This window comes from Moschus berezovskii, chromosome 15, assembly GCF_049115385.1.
Source record: "Moschus berezovskii isolate FMDL1 chromosome 15, NW_MosBer_1.0, whole genome shotgun sequence".
NCBI lineage: Eukaryota > Metazoa > Chordata > Mammalia > Artiodactyla > Moschidae > Moschus > Moschus berezovskii.
In genome coordinates, this window is record NC_142474.1 from 32,835,640 (window position 1) to 32,853,886 (window position 18,247).

Below are 18,247 nucleotides of genomic sequence, written 5' to 3' on the forward strand. Positions count from 1 at the left end.
CACAAGCCCTGTGCTGTTCCCCGTTTACAAATGAGGAAACTGAGGCACTCGGAGGTTAAAGAATCTTGCTTATTCCAAAGTCTGGCCCCAGAGTCTATCCTAACTCTTATCATGGTATAGATATCAAAATAATAATAGTGCTAGCTGGGCAATGTGGAATGAATCTGAATTTCATCATAAATAGTGCAGCTTTTTTGGAGAAAAAGACAGGTGAAGCTTAGTGCTTAAAGCATGTCTTCAATCTTAAATGTTCCACTGCTAGGCAGAGCACTTTGCTTGGTTGATCTGCTGGAAAGTAAGGTACTCCTTTTATGTAAAAAGGGGGAAAGGAGGAAAATATGTATTTGTACAAATAAACCCTGAAAGAATATACACAAACTAATGAAAGCAGTTACTCTGATGGAAGGGGGGAATATGGAGGGAGACACAGGTTAAAAGTAAGGTTTTTCCTATGTATATACTTTATTTATTGCACCATGGGAATGTAAAAAGAAATTTTTTCAATTATTTTCTAAATACAAGCAAGCTGTTCCTTAACATGTGTTCCTCCTTTGGGTTCTCCCAAGGGCTCGCAGTGGCCAGTGCCCTGGTGGACATTTCTCAGCAGATGCCAGTAGTCTACAAAGAGAAGTCAGGAGCAGTGAGAAACCGAAAACAGCAGCCCCCTGCGCAGCCTGGGACCTGCATTTGATGCTGGGGCCAGGACTCCCTGTGAGCAAGGAGTGGCGTGCCAGAGCCGTCTGCCAGGAGGGAGCAGGCAGGGAGAAGACGCTGTGCGGGGCAGAAGACTGGAAACCCTCGAATCATCCACCTCCTCTGCATGTTCACAAGCTTTCTTTGACAGTTTCTCCCATCTGTACTCCAGCATCTAACCTTTTACTTTCGTATAGGAAATAATTGATTTAATTACAGGTCCCGGGGTGATCCAGTTGTTGCTGGAGGAGGCCGGTGTAGAGCGAGAGAGCTAGAAATGACACTCAGGTTCACTTGTGGAAAACTGTCCTTGGGACTGTCTCAACTGTGCAAAAAACAAAGATGTAGTGTTTACAAGTAGACATTTATCATCAGTCATTCTTGAATGTGATCTTTTAAAAACTAGTCAGATGAATTAATTTTTCATCTGAAGCCTGCTATCTTTTTTAAAAGATGTGCTATTTATTCTTGCACGATTTAGGCAAATATCTCTCTTCCAGGGAGAAACTTTTTTTCTAGTTGAGAATTAATAATGGTCCATCTCTTTTGAATCATAAGATAGAAGGGGGCTATTTTAAATGTCAAGGTCAGCAGTGTTACTTGGAATGTAAACTGATGTAATATGTAGTTTTCTGTAGCAACGTGATTAATTTAGTCTTAATCCATTTGAAGTCCTCTCTCTCTTTCCTTCCCTATCCTTCTCTTTCCTCTTTACCTTTCTGTCTGTCTGTCTGTCTCTGTCACTTGCGCTCTCTCTCTCTCTCTCTCTCACACACACACACACACACACTAAGTGCCTAGACTTTAAATAGATCTAGCAATTGGAAAGTTAGTAAGCATAAGTTTTTACATAATTGCATTCCTACATTCTTATAAAACTTAAATAGCTATCATTGGCAATCAGCTCTTTTCTAAAATCTAATTTGCAGCCAGGAAAGTTTTCTCACCCCAAGAAACATTTAATGTAGCAGGGATTGAGAGGAAAGCAGAAAGGAACTAACTGTGAACGCTCCTGTTTTTCAAAAAGGACACTATCTAAGGCATGTTCCCATGTGCCTCCCTGCCCCAGACTTGGCCTAATGTTTGCTTCAGCCCCTCTGGCCACTCCTGCCCAGGCACCACAGAGGGAGGGGCTTGCTCTTGTTACATGTCTCCCTTGAGCCGGAAAGAGCATGACAGCACTTGGGACCCCTTGATCAAAGAGGATCAATTTGTTTCTGTCGCCTGTTTAAGGTGGTAGGTCTTTCTTCATTCTCAGGCTGCCGGTGGAGTGCCAAGAGAGGGTCGGTCTCCTGTTGTCAGGCAGAACCTGCCCAAAGCCTGGAGAAGGGCCTGGAGCTGTTTGTCCTCTTTTCCCCTAGGAGGGACCCAGGCCTCCCATGCTCCCTCCTAGATCCGAGGGGTGGCTGTGGGGGCGGGGGGGGTGGGTAGGCAGTGAATGCTGATAAGGGTGAAAAGCACATGAGAAAAATGGACAAGGAGAGAAAACTATGCCAAATGAAGTGACCAAATTGAAGTCGTGACCAAATTGAGGTGGGGTAGGGCTGTCCCTGCTCGTCTCCCCAGGCCACTGCCTGGATGTTGTGTTGTCCTGTCCGTGGTGCTCTGTATTCTGGCATTATGCAGCAGCCTCCCAGGACCTCTCTTCTGCTTCAAAACCCAGGAGTTCTCTAGCATTACTCTGGGGGGGCGGGGGGGAAGTGGTGTGCAGGAGCTCAGGAAGGGTAGACCTTTAGACAACAATGCTCAAGTTTGTGAATTTGGAGAAATTAATACTCAAAAGAGCAAAACTGTGGCATTTCACCTTTATATGGAGTACCTAGAGAGAGGGAGTATTATCTCTTCCCTAACACTAACCCCTCCCATGAAGAATTGCCTAGAAAGATGTTTTCAAGGATGTTGAACCATAAAACACTGATGCACAAAACACCTCTACTTTGAGACTTGCCTCTCAAAATGCTGCTTTTTCACATCATTGTTAAAGAGCAGACGGTTCTAGAGAAGATCCCTCCTCTTAGATGCTCCCTACATCTCTGCTCCAGAACATGGTACCCCCAGAGAGCCTGCCATGGACTGGTCCTTCGCCCTGTAATTACCACGAGGCCATTGGAGAGGACCCTCCCACAAAGGAAGTCCTTGTTTGTTCAAAGGACTAGTGTTTGCTTGGCAAAGAAGCCTCCTCCCCATGGTAGTTCCATGCCTTGAAATAATAAGCACCGTGTCCCATAGCCACCTGGTTTTCTTTTTTTCTAAAAGATAATGTTTATTTTTTAAAAGGGAGGAAGGAGCAAGTGAAGTTTAATTCCACTCCAACAGTAGAGAAACAACTGAATCCAGCTGCTTCTCCTTTGCAGCCAGTAGCAAACAGCTTTCTCCAGGCTTGGGCCAGAAAAGGAGGTGGCAGGAGAAAGAGGCACTCAGCTTAGAGCCAGTTACTGAGAGGAAGTCATCTGGAACTTCAGAGCCTGTATATAAATTAAAATAGTTATGAAAACATAGATATTGCACTTGTACATAACTATACAATAGTGTCCAAATGTTTGGACATTCAGAGTGTACATAAAACAAAAATATCTTAATGTATTTTTATTAAACATAACGGTGTCCAAGTTTGACCTAATGTGTTTTTGTGCCATATAATGGATATCCAGGCTCAGAGAAGTCCTCTCGTACAGTGATGATAAAGCCGAGAAAGGCATCCCCGTTGTGCCCATGTGTTCAAATGCATCTGGGACCAGTTGGATAACTTTTAAAGCAGAACTCATCTGTCAGTGCATGCATGAAAATGTGGGCAGTGTGTGAAGAGGCTTGCTGGTAGCTGGAATGTCTCTGTCACTGTCATCAGCTCTGCAAGTGCATTGTAAATCTTCCTGTCAGCCTCTTGGTGCTGTGGGTAGCCAGGAAAAGACCAGTCTCGTCCTGAGAAATGTTTCTCTTAGACTTAAGATACAAAGACTATACCATAGATCTAGTCAGATTTTCTAAAAGGGGGTTTTTCAGGCTGCATTTTGTTGTGATTTTGTGTAAATTTTTGATGACCATTTCCTAGGACCATAGTTAACTATACTGAAAACTGGGGGTGGGAGTGGGCAGCTGCTTTGTTGATAATTAGCTCCTCCTGTTTCCCCATGGAGAACCTCACCCTTGCCTCCTGCCCACCTCCTGCCCCCTTCCCATACTGTTTGGGGAGAAGTCTTGTTTCCTGTGAGGATCACCTCTAAATGTGGGAGGAGGTGTGGAGAGAAAGCAACCATATGCTGCCTGAGCTAACCTGGAAGAAAATAGCCCTGGACAGAGACTGTCAGCATAGGGAAAATACTGGAATATCAGTGGATAAGGCCTGAGGTAACAAGATTGGAGATGCACCAGGAAATCTGGGTCAAATGGAAAGGCCAGATCGGTATTGTAGAAAAAGACACTTTACCTTTCAGTGCAAATCTCGCTCCTTCAACTTAGTAGAGTGTACTTAGAGATAGGGTGGGGAATGATTCAACAAATATTCACTAAGTACTTAACTGACAACCTAAGCTAACACTCAGGCAGTGACAGATGGAAAAGCAGCTCTTGAAGATTACAGCAGAATCCAGCTCCTCAAACCTGTCGTCCCAGGAGACCTTTCCTTGCAGTGGTTTCTGTGAGAATTGGCCACCTGAGGACAGACCCAGGAAGGCAGAGGGTCTAGCCTAGGACCGTGCACCGGCTCTCAGCCTGAAATGTTTACTCAGTTTACCAAATGGCTCAAACCATAAAAATCACCGTGATGGTTTGTAGATAGCCAAGCCCACCAAGAGATGTTTCCCCTGAGCTGTCCAAATTCATGAACACCCTTCACCTGCAGGGAGATGATTTGTTGGAGAGGAGAGGAAAACTGGCGCCTTCTCTTTTAAAGGCAATAATGGAATTGACTTTCAATAACTGAATTTGTGCACAAAACATTCTAAACACTAGTGAAGCCTGTTTTGTTGAACTAATTCTGGCTCTGGAAATGTTTTATAGTTATTTACAGTTTTGTTTTGTTTGGGGAGTTTTTGGTTTGGATTCAAGCTTAGTTTGTTAATATGTATAATTTAGCATATATTGCACTCATGTAAATATGGAGTAAGTATTGTAAACTATTTCATTGCTGGGGATTGTGGGTGTTATACATACATTTAGGACTGCAATTTTTTGGTATTTTTTGTATTGTAAAATAACAGCTAATTTAAGCAGGAACAAGAGAACTAAGGGAGGTCTGTGCATTTTAAAAATAAATGTGAAGAACTTGTATATAAACAGAAGTAAATACTATAATACAAACTTCCTTCTGAAATAAAAGTAGATCTGATAAAAATGTGGGTTTTGTTCTGTTTGTGTTTTGTTTCACTTATTTTTACAATTTGGTCAACAGAACCTTAAGAAAAGGGAGAAAAATATTTTTAAAAGTTTACCAGTTTTCAGACTGCCTCAGAGGATGCATCTGGCAGTCTGACAGAGCTGTAAATCAGCAGGTGGGCACCTCAGACACCTCTAGGCAAAACTGGGCCATGAGGTGTGGGAGGAATCCTGAGCAGTTTGTGAGCAGATTTCCTGTGTCCCCATCATGGCCCTCTTTGCCCTTAACACACCAGTGCTGGAGACAGAGACTGGTGTGCAGGACAGCTCGGCCTGGGCGCCGTCACGCCTGTGCCAGAGCCTTACCAGCTGCCCTTGGTCATTCAGCTTCTTGTCCTCTCATGTGTGTGCTTAGTCACTCAGTTGTGGCCAACTCTTTGTGACCCCATGGACTGCAGCCCACCAGGCTTCTCTGTCCATGGGGATTCTCCAGGTAAAAATTCAGGAGTGGGTTGCCATGCCCTCCTCCAGGGGATCTTCCCAACCCAGGGATCGAACCCAGGTCTCCTACATTGCAGGCAGATTCTTTACCAACTGAGCCACCAGGGAAGCCCTGTCCTCTCGGGCTCCTGCTAAATCTCAAGGAGATAGATTTAGTCCTCCACAGCCACAGCATTGTCATTGATCTTGAATTTTGATGAAGGTATATATCCATTCACATTCTTGTCTGTATGCCTTCTGTACCTCCAGCCCTACTTTATGCATCTCCTGCCCTCAGAAGAGGTTCAGAACAGTCCATTTCAGTGCCCTGATGCTGAGTTCAAAAGGTCTAGAAGTACCTGTGACTGATTCATGTTGATGTATGGCAGAAACCAGCACAATATTATAAAGTAGTTATCCTCCAGTTAAGAAAAAAATCAAACTAGGAGTTGGATTTTTTCATCAGGATTGCAGTTTGCCCTTAAATATGTCATGTATGTATACAATTATTTGTGCAGAATGTCTGAGAATATGAGATTTTGTGTAAAATCTGTGCCGTCATCTTATGTTCTCTCGGTTGTTTTTTTTAACCGAAGGAACTGAAAGTCAATGTTCTTCATACTTAGTGTAAATAAATCACACTTTTGCATATTAAAAGAAAAAAGGTCTAGAAGGATAAAATCAGCATGAAGTTGAGAGTCCAGAAGGAGCACAAGGAAATGCTATGGTTCATACAGGGGAGAGTGAGTAAAGCACCAGGTCCAGGCCAGGAGACTGGAGCTTGGGCCTGAGCCAGGGTGTGAAACAGCTGAACTACAGGCCACTGACAAGTTAGAGAGGACCTTGATACTGTCCTGGGGCAGGTTGTAGGAGCCACCAGCTGTTTCTGACTGGCTCAAAACCTGTGATTTAGTGATAATGTGGTAGTTTGCCACAGCATCAACAGCATCTCTGCCTTCTTACAGTTAGGTCAGGGCCATTAACTGGGCTTTAGCCAAGAAATTTTGGAAGAAGTTCCAAACTTGGCACAAAACCATGGTCACCTGTTAAAGACATTGGAGGTAAATAAAGGCCCACGTCACCACTTAGAGGCAAGCCACCAGACTAGCAAGAGCCGTGTGCTGTGTGTGTTGGTTGTTTTCATTTTTTTAAGGTCAGGCTAGTGGTTTCCTTGGGGCTGCCCTGGTGGCTCGGTGGTCAAGAATCTGCCTGCCAATGTAGGAGACACAGGTTCAATCCCTGGTCTGGGAAGACCTGGAGAAGGAAATGGCAGCCCACTCTAGTATTCTTGCCTGGAAAATCCCATGGACAGAGGAGCCTGGTGGGCTACAGTCCTTGGAGTCACAGAGTCAGACACAACTGAGCGACTGAACGCACACTCACAAGGAATCATTAGCTTAGAGGTCAGGCAGCAGGCAATGAGAAAACAGACACATCAGGCAGAACAGCTGGGGATCCCTGTTGGGCAGTGGCAGAACATCTGATAAGGCTATGATGTTGGATAACTTGTAAAAGCAAACGATGTGTCTACTGAGTTTTTGTTCAAGTGGAAGAAGCTGTGAAAAAGCAAAAATGTGGTATGTGTTGATTGTTACTGGCTGTTTTGGCATGACAGAGTTGAGTTCCAAAAAAAACAATTGGCCAGTTTACAAGCAGAAGTGAAAGGGGTGGAGAACCCTGAAATCCAGGGTCCTGCAGTGTTGGAAAAGCCAAATAGTCTTGCTTCTAGTCTCTAAACACCAAAGTGTGCTTATGATCAGAGACGGCTCAGGAAGACAGTGCCTCAGCCTTTGAGCAAGAATCAGAGGGTGTGGTTCCTGCTTAAGCCATCCATCATCTTCAGGGGGGTCATGTAGATAAGCAAAGAAATAAAGCTAACCTGATTACTGTGCTCAGGAAAGAACCAGGAATGCTGTCGTTGCCACTGGACCTGCCTGCTAGAGAAAGAAAATGTGTAGGTTTCTGAGTGAATTATTTTACCAAGAAAACCATTGTTGTTCAGTTGCTAAGTCGTGTCCGACTCTTTGCAACCCCATGGACTATAACCCACCAAGCTCCTGTGTCCGTAGAATTTTCCAGGCAAGAATACTGGAGTGGGCTGTCATTTCCTACTCCAGGAGATCTTCCCAGACCAGGGATTGAACCTGTGTCTCCTGCATTGGCAAGCAGATTCTTGACCACCGAGCCACCAGGGAAGCCCCAAGGAAACCAATAGCCTGACCCTAAAAAATTGAAAACAACCAACATTGTGACTATTGAGAGTCTAATTAAAGACTGCAGTGTGTCAGCCATCCTCCTCCTCCTGCCCATCCTGCCACTGTGTCAGACAGGCACTGTATGGGGACCAGGGACTTAACAGTGAACAAGGCAGACAGAATCTGTCCTGGTGGAGTCTATAGTCTAGTGGGGGACACAAAGACAATGCCAGGTAATAAGTTCTGTGAAGAAAGGCTGAGGAAGGGTTGAGGTAGAAAGTGTGGGGCTGAGTCACTGGGGCAGGTATCAGCTGGGTAGAGCTGAATGAAGGAAGGAGCTGGCATGTGGATGTCAGGGGAAGAGCTTTCTAGTAGAGGGAACAGCAGATGCAGATAGGCCCAGAGAAGGCAATGAGCCTGCTGGGCCTGCACAGTGGCAAGACACAGGGCTTGGGGGAGCAAAATGGGCCAGCGGCAAGAGTCAGGGTAGCCTGGTCCTGCAGGACAGTAGTTCTGAGTGGGTGTAGGACTGCCTCCTAGGGGGCATCTTGGAAACAGGTGGGGTAATCTGATTATCGCTTTCAAGGGGCAGTGCTACTATGATTTAGCAGGTGGCCCCAAAGGTGGACCATCATCCTGTGACATGCAGGACTGTCCTACCCAACAAGGAACTGACCCGCGTCCCACCCGAGTTTCAAATGTTGGATATTTGTGTAGATGAGAAAAAATCTGTTTCTAATTATTCAGTATAGAACACTAAAATATTATAAACACAAAGCTTTTTAGAAATGAAGCTACTTTGCTGTATAAATAAGGGAAGACCGGACTTCTTCTCTTCAAAACTTTACCAAGAGCTGGTCACCATTTTGGAAAATTCTATCACCAAGAGCAGTGTCATTCCCAGAGTCTCCAATTGGGTTGCATCTGGATGGACACACTCCCTGCAGCCCTGTGTCACTAGCTGTGGGACATGCCTGGCACGAATTCTCTTCCATTCTCTGCTCCCAACACAGAGAAGGGATGAACTGAGACAGTCCTGATGACTGTATAAAGTTGCTGCACCAGGAGCCAGGGCTCCAGCCTGGCTGCTGGGGCCCATTTGCATGCCCTGTAGGCCTTTCCTCCTTTGCTGCTTATTCCCAGTCCCTTGAAGGCTCAGGTTCTGAGGTTTTGTGTGTATTTTATCTTGTGTGGGCATGTGGGCTTCTTCTCATCTTAATTTTCCTCTGTATCTTCTGCCTTGGGGGGGCACTCTTTCTGCCCCCTTCTGATGTCTGTGTCAGAAGCTTTCTCTGTCTCTTTTACACTTGAATAAAACTTTATTACACAAAAGTTCTGAGTGATCAAGCCTTGTCACTGGCCCCGGATTGAATTCTTCTCCTTCGGAGGCCAAGAATCCCGGAGCCTTTTGTGGTTCAGCAGCAACCGTTCATCTTGGGGCTCGTCCGGGATTCTTCAGGACAAGGTAAGGATGCTTGGAGCTCTAGTTCTTTGTTCTTCTAGTGAACATGTTTTCTGCTGTTCTTTACTAACTCTGCAGTGTGCTTGTGTGAATGAATGACACACCCTGTGCGAAGCAAGTGAGGAGCCCTACTCTGCGGTTCCGCGGAAACTCTGTCGGGGGTTTATACCAATCTGCCAATGGACTTCCCTGGTGACTCAGATGGTAAAGTATCTGCCTACAATGCAGGAGACCATGGTTCAATCCCTGGGTCGGGAGGATCTCCTGGAGAAGAAATGGCAACCCACTCCAGTATTCTTACCTGGAAAATCCCATGGATGGAGGAACCTGGTAGGCTTACAGCCATGGGGTCGCAAAGAGTTGGACATGACTGAGCGACTTCTCTTTCACTTTCTGCCTTGGACTGGAGGCTCCTTTGGGTGTGAGGTGATGTGTGTCCCTGGCAGAACAGCTTCCTTAGACATCTTTCAAAACAGGCCTTCCCAGGCCTGCAAGGCAGGGCCATGTTCTGTCTCCTCTCACATGCGTGCCAGGCTCACTGGCAAGTTGCTGTCCAGCTGGGGGCACCTCTCCTATAGCCCTGCCTGCCTCTTCACTCCTGGCCTTCTGGAAATTTCACCCACCAGTGTCCATCCTTCCTGTAGAGATAAGCCAGTTCTGAGTTTGGCACACCTGACTAAACTGGGGTGGGTGGCGGGAGGAGGGGGCCAGCAAACAGCTTTGTATTAACCTTGCAACTTAAGACAACAAGCCAGAGCAAGCATTCATGAACCGTGAAGTTTCCACCCATAAATCCATGGGTGCTTCCAGCACCTGCCTTTCTGCCTGCTCCCATCCCCAGCCGCCTGTCAGCTAGAGGCTCAGTGTTGGCAACAGCTAACAGAGACCCAGTCACAGGGATGAGGCCAGGCCCAGGACTGCAATTCCCAGAACACATGTGAAAGTGTGACAGCAAGCAGGCTACCTGGCAGGACACAAAGGCTGATACTCAGATGTGGAGCAAGGCAGGACCCTTCTCTGGTTGTAGGGGCCGCGGCTGGACTCAGCTTTGAGGCGTTCGGCCAGACTTAACACCATGTTATGAGCCAGGACCTTTTTATATGGAAGTGACAGAAACCAAACTCTGACCACCTAAAACAACTCCACTAGTTTCCCAAAGCTGCTATAACAAATTACCTAATCTTAGTGGCTTTAAATGAAATTTATTCTCACAGTTCTGAAGGCCAAAAGTCCAAAATCATGCTGTGAGCAGAGCTGCACTGTTCCCAGTCCCAGAGCAGAAGTTCTAGGGGAGAATCTGCTCCTGGCCTTCTCTAGGTGGCTGCCCACATTACTTGGCTTGTGACCACCTCAATCCTGCCTCTGCCTGTGTCTTCATGGCACCCTCTCTTCTGTTGTATATCTAATCTCCCTCTGCCTTTCTTTAACAAAGATGCACATAACTGTGTTCATGGCTCCCTCTGATGATCCAGGATAAGTGCCTCCACTCACTATCCTTAATTCAATCACATCTTTTGCCACAGAAGGTAATATTCACTCTTTTTGCCAACATATAAGGTAACGTTCACAGGTCCCAAAGATTAGGATGAGGACATATTTTTGGAACTACCGTTCGGCCCATTACAACAACAAAACCCTAGGAAAGTCAACAGCCCCAGAAGTGGCAAGATGATAACCTCTGCAAGTCACAGGGCCTAGTCCCTCCTTTTGGCTTGTCTCCAGGGTGGCTAGTTCCACTCCCCAGACAGCCTCAGCCTCCCCCTGGGAACATTCACTCTGGGGAAAAAAAAAAATAGAGAGCCAGGCTGACATGGGAGCCCTATGAACTTTCATTCTCCCCTTGCACCCAGTGAGGAAGCCTCTTTACCTTTCACACTGTCTTGTGTTAAAGAGGCTCCATTTAATTAAACCCCATGCCTTCGTTGGAAAGTACCGAAGGAAGGTAGCCAGGTGCCATGAACAATTTTGCTATTTTCCACTAAGTTCCATTCACTTTTATCTTCCCAATCTTTTGAAAGGTATATGCCTATGCGTGGGTGCTAAGTCGCTTTAGTCGTGTCCAACTCTTTGCAACCCTATGGACTGTAGCCCAGCAGGCTCCTCTGTCTGTGGGATTCTCCATGCAAGAATACTGGAGTGGGTTGCCATGCCCTCCTCCAGGGGATCTTCCCAAGCCAGGGATTGAACCCATGTCTCTTACTTCCTCCTGCATTTGCAGGCGGGTTCTTTCCTGCTAGCACCACCTGGGGAAGCCCATATGCCTATGTGTACGTATGTGCTCAGTCGCTCAGTCCTGTCCAACTCTTTTCGACCCCATGGACTGTAGCCTGCCAGGCTTCTCTCTCCATGGGGATTCCCCAGGCAAGAATACTGGAGTGGGTTATACCCACTCCCAGGGGATCTTCTTAACCCAGGGATTGAACCCAGGTCTCCCACATTGCAGGTAGACTCTCTACCATCTGAGCCACCAGGGAAGCCCAAGGACACTGGAGTAGATAGCCTATCCCTTCCCCAGGGGGTCCCATATGCCCATATTTCACTCTAATTATCTGAGTGAAAAATGGAAGTAGTAGAGTTTAGGACTTCCCTGGTGGCTCAGACAATAAAGAATCTGCATGCAATGCAGGAGACCCAGCTTCAATCCCTGGGTTGGGAAGATCCCCTGGAGAAGGGAATGGCTACCCACTCCAGCATTCTTGCCTGAAGAATTCCATGGACAGAGGAGCCTGGCGGGCTACAGTTCCTGGGCTCACAAAGTTAGATAGGACTGATCGACTAACACTTTCAGTAGAGTTTAACACACTCTCACATAAAGCAAATCACTTATTTGTGGGTATTTAATCTGCACTTGGGCTACCATACAATGGAGGTAATACAATACTTTCACTTGCCTAGCCACCCCTGCTCCAGATGTCCATTTCCACACAGGTGTAGGTAGCTGAGAACATTCCTTCTTTATGAAGTGGTGACAGGGTAGACTCTGAGCTTCGCTCCGTCCAACATCCCTCCTTTTTCCCATTGAAAAATGTCCTGCCCCTTCTTGGTGGCTGATCTTGGTGGACTGATGTCACTCTCTAGGCCACAAATACTGGGAAAAAGAAATGCCTTTCTCTGCTAAGAGTGCTGAAGGAGAGACCATAGATCTGGGGCTGCTGATAACATCCTGGGTGAGAGCCTGTCTGGCTTCAGAGTGGAGCAGAGATCAGCAGGAGCAACATCATCTGAACCCTGGACACAGCTGAGCCTGAAGCCCAAGCCAGTTTGAGCTGTGTTTGGTTCCAGTCAGAGGAGTACTGGCTGCAGGTGGGAGCCTGGTTGACAGCTGCCCCATGTAGTGTCTGTGGGTTTGGTATGAGTTGCTAACTGCACAGTCTCAGAGCCAGTGGCTCTTTTTCTGGTCAGGACAGCCCCAGGCCTGGGCTTTGGTGTGGTCTGTACCTAACCCCTGTGCCTTTGGTCAAGTTCTCCAGAAATGGAGCCCAAGGCAGGGATTCTCAGACCACGGTTTATTGGAGGGAGTGCCCTCAGGGGAACCTCGACATGAGGGAACAGGAGTGGGCAGGGGAAAGAGCTAAACTAGGATGTGGTCCCAGCTGGGTTCCAGCCTCCGCCTAAAGTCCCAGGGAACTCTGAAGCATGACCGGCACGTCCAGCTGTCCCCCAAGGCACGCGGGCCAGGCCCCTGAATTCCTGCCTCGGTCAGTCATTGGCCACGGTCCACCTCTGTGAACAGAGTGTAACCTTTCAGGTCGTCTCTTCTAGAGAAGTGGGCAGCTGTGAGCTGTGTTAGCAGCCAACATCCCAGGCAGCTTGGGGATGGGTTGCACTAGCCCAGAGAGGGCTGAGCAAGGCACCGAAAGCTTCCACTCCAAACTATCTTCTGGCCCCTGCCAAATTCCAACCAGGTTTGAGATGGAGCAGCCCAGAGACAGAAAATAATCAGGAGTCCCCGGTTTTTGAGGAAAGCTTAGTACCTTGTTCCCATAGTTCTGCCCTCTCCTCCCAAAACTCCTCCACAGAACTATAGTTTAACACAATGCCCTTAGCATCCACTGGGTCCACATTGACCACACACTGTTTATTAAACCCTTGTGATAAATTTCCCTCTGCTCCAGGGAAAAATTTGACTCTCCACATGGACAGAAACCAATTAGGAAAAAAAGAAAAAACACACCATTACTCCTTCTTTCCAGTGTCTGTCAGGGTAGGGTTCTGTGTGCACTGAGGTGGAGGGCTCCCCTAAGTGAGCACAGAGGGCGATCCTGGGGCTCCTAGGCACCCCATAGGTGGAAGTCTGTCAATCAGGGCCTATAGTTAGTTGCAAATAACAGACACCTGGGGATAAGTGGTTTAAACAAATTAGACATATCATTTTTCTCACAGAGTACAGCCCAGAGGAAGGCAGACAGGCTGGTGTGCCACACGTGATTCCTCTTCCAAGATGGTGCCCATGTTCCTAGGCATCGCCTCCAAGTTTTGGGCAAGAAGAGGGAAGAGCTGAGGCCAGAGTCTGAAGGACCCCAGTCAGGAAGTCTGTTCTTTTTTAAAGAGCTCTCCTGGAAGCCTGATCTCTGAATTTCACTCACTGGCTAGAATTGTGTCACCGACCACCCCCTAACTGCAAGGGAAATGTAGTTTCTTTATCTGATGACTAGCAGAGAATGAAAGAATAAACAAGTAACCAAAATCCCCAGGACCGGACCTGATAGTTGATTCAGTTCAGCATCCACAGGTCCTGAGAAAATAATGCCTGGAGAAGTTTTGAGGCCACCCAAGGTCACAGAGGCCAGCAGAGGCACACCCTACAGCTGACCTTGGTCTCCCAGCTCCCAGAAGACAGATCACATGACAACAGGGCCAGTCTCAGTGCACATGGATTTATTGAGTTATGGATGTCAGTCCTATTGCTAGGCTGAACCACAGGGAAGATGGCTACATGGCCAGTGCAATGCAGGGAACTGGATTCGCACTCAAGGTGGTGTCCAACAAGCAGCACATCAAGGACAGGAAGCAATTTGCTAACGTTAGTTATGGGGTGCAGGTGTTTTATCATGATGGGTGGTGCCTAACTAGGAGGATGCCATAAAATGCTGGAGTACCAGAGGGAGTTTTGCCTACAAGTCTGTTCAGATGTTGTCCTTGGAGCATGATAAAAAGTGTCCAGATCTGCAAAAAGCAGTAGAGCAAGAGCAGTGGGCCAGCTTAGAAGACAAGCCAGTCCCTTTTCAGTGGGGCAGTAGGCCACTAATGAGGTCCAATATCCCAGGCAGGGTGAGACAGTTGTCCAAGGTCTGCTGTCAAAGTCAGAACAGGGACTGGAGAGCCAGAACAAGAAGCATGGAGAGCAGGGAGTTCCCCTCCAGGGGCACATCTGCAGTAGACACCTTGGCAGGTGGGAGCAGAATGTGGACCTGAGAGAGAAGCCCCGTCTGCTCTCTGCCACCCCTACCCTCCCAGGGCATTCATGCCTCCATCTAGGCCCACTTGCCATGGAAGGAGGCAGTACAGGGGCTGCCAGCTCACCATCCCCTGTCTGCACCTACCTTCAGGAGACTCTTCTCAGGATCCTGGTGGGAGTCCAGTTGGTTACGTAGGATCGGGGGCCACCCACCGTCAAAGGTCTGTATGGCACTGTCTATGGAGGGATGCAGGGTGGGCTTGGCTGAGAAAACCTAGCACAGGGCCCAGCTCCTCAAGGACAAACTGAGACCCTTGGCATCCTGCATGGGTCCTCCCCAGGCAGATATGGGAAGAGAGGACGTCCGCAAGACTTTCGGGATGTTAAGAGTGCCTTACAAACTGCAGTCTTCTCTCCTTACAAAAGCATGACAATTATCACCCCCATTTTACAGATGAGCACAAAAAGGCTTAGAGGAGTTAACTAACTCTCAGCTAGTAAGTGGCAGGGTTAGGCTTCAAACTTAGACTCCCTAACTCCTAGACTGTTCAGCGAACCACCCAGCTATTCAGACTCGAAAGGCAAGATTATTAATGGGAGGAGTTGGCTGTGCCTGGAGGATGGAACCGCCTCAGAAGTGGCAGAAGCAAGGAAGTGGGTACCCATGGCTTCTGCTACCGGCCTCAGTTTCCTCACCACCAGCCAGGGAGCTTGATATCCGGCAGTAAGGGCCGGCCCACTGGAGACCCGCCCCTCCAGGGCCCCGCCCCTCCAGGGCCCCGCCCCTCCAGGGCCCCGCCCCTCCAGGGCCCCGCCCCTCCAGGGCCCCGCCCCTCCAGGGCCCCGCCCCCTCACCCAAGCAGCGGTTCCTCGTAAAGAGCCCCCGGAAGACTTCGCACTCCTCACGCCGATTTCCGCTGGCTCTGCAGTCGCACCAGGGCTCCACGCGCGCGGTTGCGTTGTCCATGTAGTTGGGCGTGATGGCTGTGCCTGGCGAGACCCCGAAAACAGGGTAATCGGCCCATCCAGGCGGAGGCATCCCCGGGAGATCCCCTCCGAGCGGTGCATACCCACGAGGCCGGCGTAGGCGCGCAGGCAGCTGGGGGCCTGGTCTCGGAGGCAGCCGTCAGGGTTGCTGGCTGTGGTCGCGCAGGAGGCCTGGAAGGCCAGGAGGCGGGGCCTGCGCCGCGCGGCCGGAAGGCGGTGAGTGGGCGACTAGCGGCTTCGACCCCCGCCCGCGCGTCCCGCCCCCTCCCTCTACTCCACCTCCGGCACCTGCAGATCCGGCTGTGCTCGCAGGCGTCTAAGGGCCCGAGGCAGGAAGGTGGCTCCCGGCCAGGCCCTGAGAAAGCGCAGGAGGGCACGAAGGTCTGGCGCCGGCGCTCTGCGCACGCGGGGCCGCCGCAAGGGCAGAAGAGCAGTGCGTGGGTAAGCGCGGGCGGCCCGCGGGCGAAGAAGTGGCGCAGGGCGCGGCGGCAACGGGCGCGGGGGCAGCCCCCCGGCGCGGCGCGACCCAAGCACTGCACCACGTACGCGGTGCGCAGTCGATGGCACCGCTCGTCGGCGGTGCACGCCTCGGCAGCGTCCACGCATGGATTCTGTGCTACGGAGCTCCGCGATCCTGTTGGAGAGGCGGGTAGGCTGCGGTTGTTGGCATGCCCTACACGCACACTTCACCCCCTCCTCTGGGTCAGGGCCTCAGAAGATGCGCGGTGCTCAGAACTCGAGGTGGACAGAATGTGACCCAAAGGCGTTAGCGACTGGCACTGACTGGCCTACCGTTGCGGGGATGGCCAGCGACGGCCTCTGGGCATTCCTGCCGCACGTCGAGGCTGGGCCTGGCTGGCCTCCCCCAAAAGCCGAGACCCATCCTCCCCAGGCGCCACCCCTCACCCATCCAAGAGGGATCCTTGAGATTCTTCCCATTGTCCTGGGCCGCACCTGACACGGAAAACAGCAGGGCTTCTGGGGACCTGGCTAATGGAGACGTATCAGAAATGGCGCCGAGGTCCAGAGGTTAAGAGGATCCCACATGCCCCAGAGCAGCTAGCGCCGGAGCCGTAGTTGGTGAGCCCCTGAGCTCACTAGAGCCTATGCTCCGCGATAAGAGAAGCCTGCCCACGGCAACTAGAGAAAGCTCCCGGCACAGCAAGGAAGACCCAGCCCAGCCAAAAATAAATCATAAAAATAGAATTAATGTAAAGACATGGCACTGAGCACAGTGGCTGCTCCTCTTCCTTTCTTTAACATGCTGGGACGCCTGACTTGTCAGACGCCCCTCCTTTCCCTTTGGAGACCCTTTGAGTGACCTATAGTTTTCTGGTTCCCTTCCTTCTTAACCATCTCTAGCGCATCCTTCTGCCTCTGCATCTTCCCCCTCCATCCTCTTCTACTGCTCCCTTCTTACCGATCTAACTGGTGCTGCCCCATCTGGATGACTTTGGCTTCCCCCTGGCCTCTCTCCTCTCCACCAGCCAAGTAAAAGAGGGATTCCCCTAAAGGGCTCAGGTTTTGGAGCCATTTAGTCCTGGCTGTGGGGTGTGGATTCAAGAGAAGTCCCAGATGGCAGGCCATCCACTGTGAACAGAGAGTGTGCCTGGCACATCCCAGTCACATACCAGGGGTCTGTTGGGCAGAGGATGAGCTTTGTCTGGAAGTGCCATGGGCATCTATATCCAGCCAGGGACTTCTCTGGTGGTCCAGTGGATAAGAATCCATCTGCCAGTGCAGGGTACACGGGTTCGATCCCTGGTCTGAAAAGATTGCACCTGCCACAACTACTGAGCCCGTGCACCGCAAGAGAAGAGTAGCCCTAGTCGCCACAACTAGAGAAAGCCTGCACATGGCAACAAAGGCCCAGCACAACCGAAAATAAGTGCATATTTTTAAATAAAAGATAAAAATCAATCCAGCCAAGCTAGAGTCTCTGGAGGAATTTGGCAGCCCCTTACCCCTAGAGCACCAAATCCAGGCTACCCCTGCCCCTCGGTTCTCTCTGCTTCCAGGAGCCTTCCTCAGATGAGAAGCCTTCTGGCCCCAAAGTCTGAGGGAAGTTTCCCATCCTGGCTCAGCACCCATTTATTTCCGAGTGTGTGTGTGTGTGTAGAGGGCTATTTCCTACCTCAGATCTGGGAGCAGGGCCCTCTATGGCATTGGCCTTTGCTTTCTCTCTCCTCTCCCCCCCACCTCCAAGGTCCTTCCCTTCCTTCCCGGACTTCAGAGCAGCAGACAAACATTGCCCTTCTCTCCCAGCCAAGCCTTCACATCCCCGGGCCTCAGCCACACACATCAGCTCCTACTGTCTCCTATGGTCTTGGTGCCATTTCTCTTCTTTGCTTCCCTGTTTCCCTCCACCAGGAGCATCCCTCAAAACAGCACAGCTCAGCTCCAAGATCTCCTTCACCTTCACCATTCTCCCTACCCTACACCACCTGGTAAAGTGACCCCCTCCCTCCATCATGCCCCAAGTTGGGGAGGGATAGTCCAGGTGGTTGGAACAGCAGATGCATGGCATGGAGACATTGAGGATGCAGGGCAAGGAATCAGTGTGAAGTTGCAAGACTGAAGGTGGAGGGCTGGGCCTGGGAGAAGGGTAACAGAGGTGGGAGGGCAGCAATAGGAAAAAGAAAGTTCCTGGGGCAAAGTACCAAGGCGAGATTTGGGAGGCCATGGCTCCGGGGGGCCCAAAAGCTGGAGGCAGGGTACATG

At 49.6% G+C, this 18,247-nt stretch overlaps 2 protein-coding genes across 2 annotated transcripts in view; one reads left to right on the forward strand and one right to left on the reverse strand.

Moving 5' to 3' along the window:
* The window catches only part of ATRN (attractin), a 201,269-nt gene extending 196,160 nt beyond the window's left edge, over positions 1-5,109 (forward strand). Inside the window, exon 29 of the mRNA XM_055432398.2 lies at positions 567-5,109. Within this exon, the coding sequence (XP_055288373.2) occupies positions 567-691 (125 nt within the window). The 3' untranslated portion in view covers positions 692-5,109. The remainder of the gene's footprint in view (positions 1-566) is intronic.
* An 8,899-nt stretch (positions 5,110-14,008) lies between these two features.
* GFRA4 (GDNF family receptor alpha 4) lies at positions 14,009-16,969 on the reverse strand. Its single transcript, XM_088843657.1, has 6 exons — positions 16,947-16,969; positions 15,815-16,210; positions 15,610-15,719; positions 15,395-15,529; positions 14,685-14,776; positions 14,009-14,307 (listed from the first exon to the last, which is right to left on the reverse strand). The coding sequence occupies exons 1-6, from the start codon at positions 16,967-16,969 to the stop codon at positions 14,191-14,193; spliced, it is 873 nt and encodes a 290-aa protein (XP_088699783.1). The 3' UTR covers positions 14,009-14,190.
* Between the last annotated feature and the right edge of the window lie 1,278 nt (positions 16,970-18,247).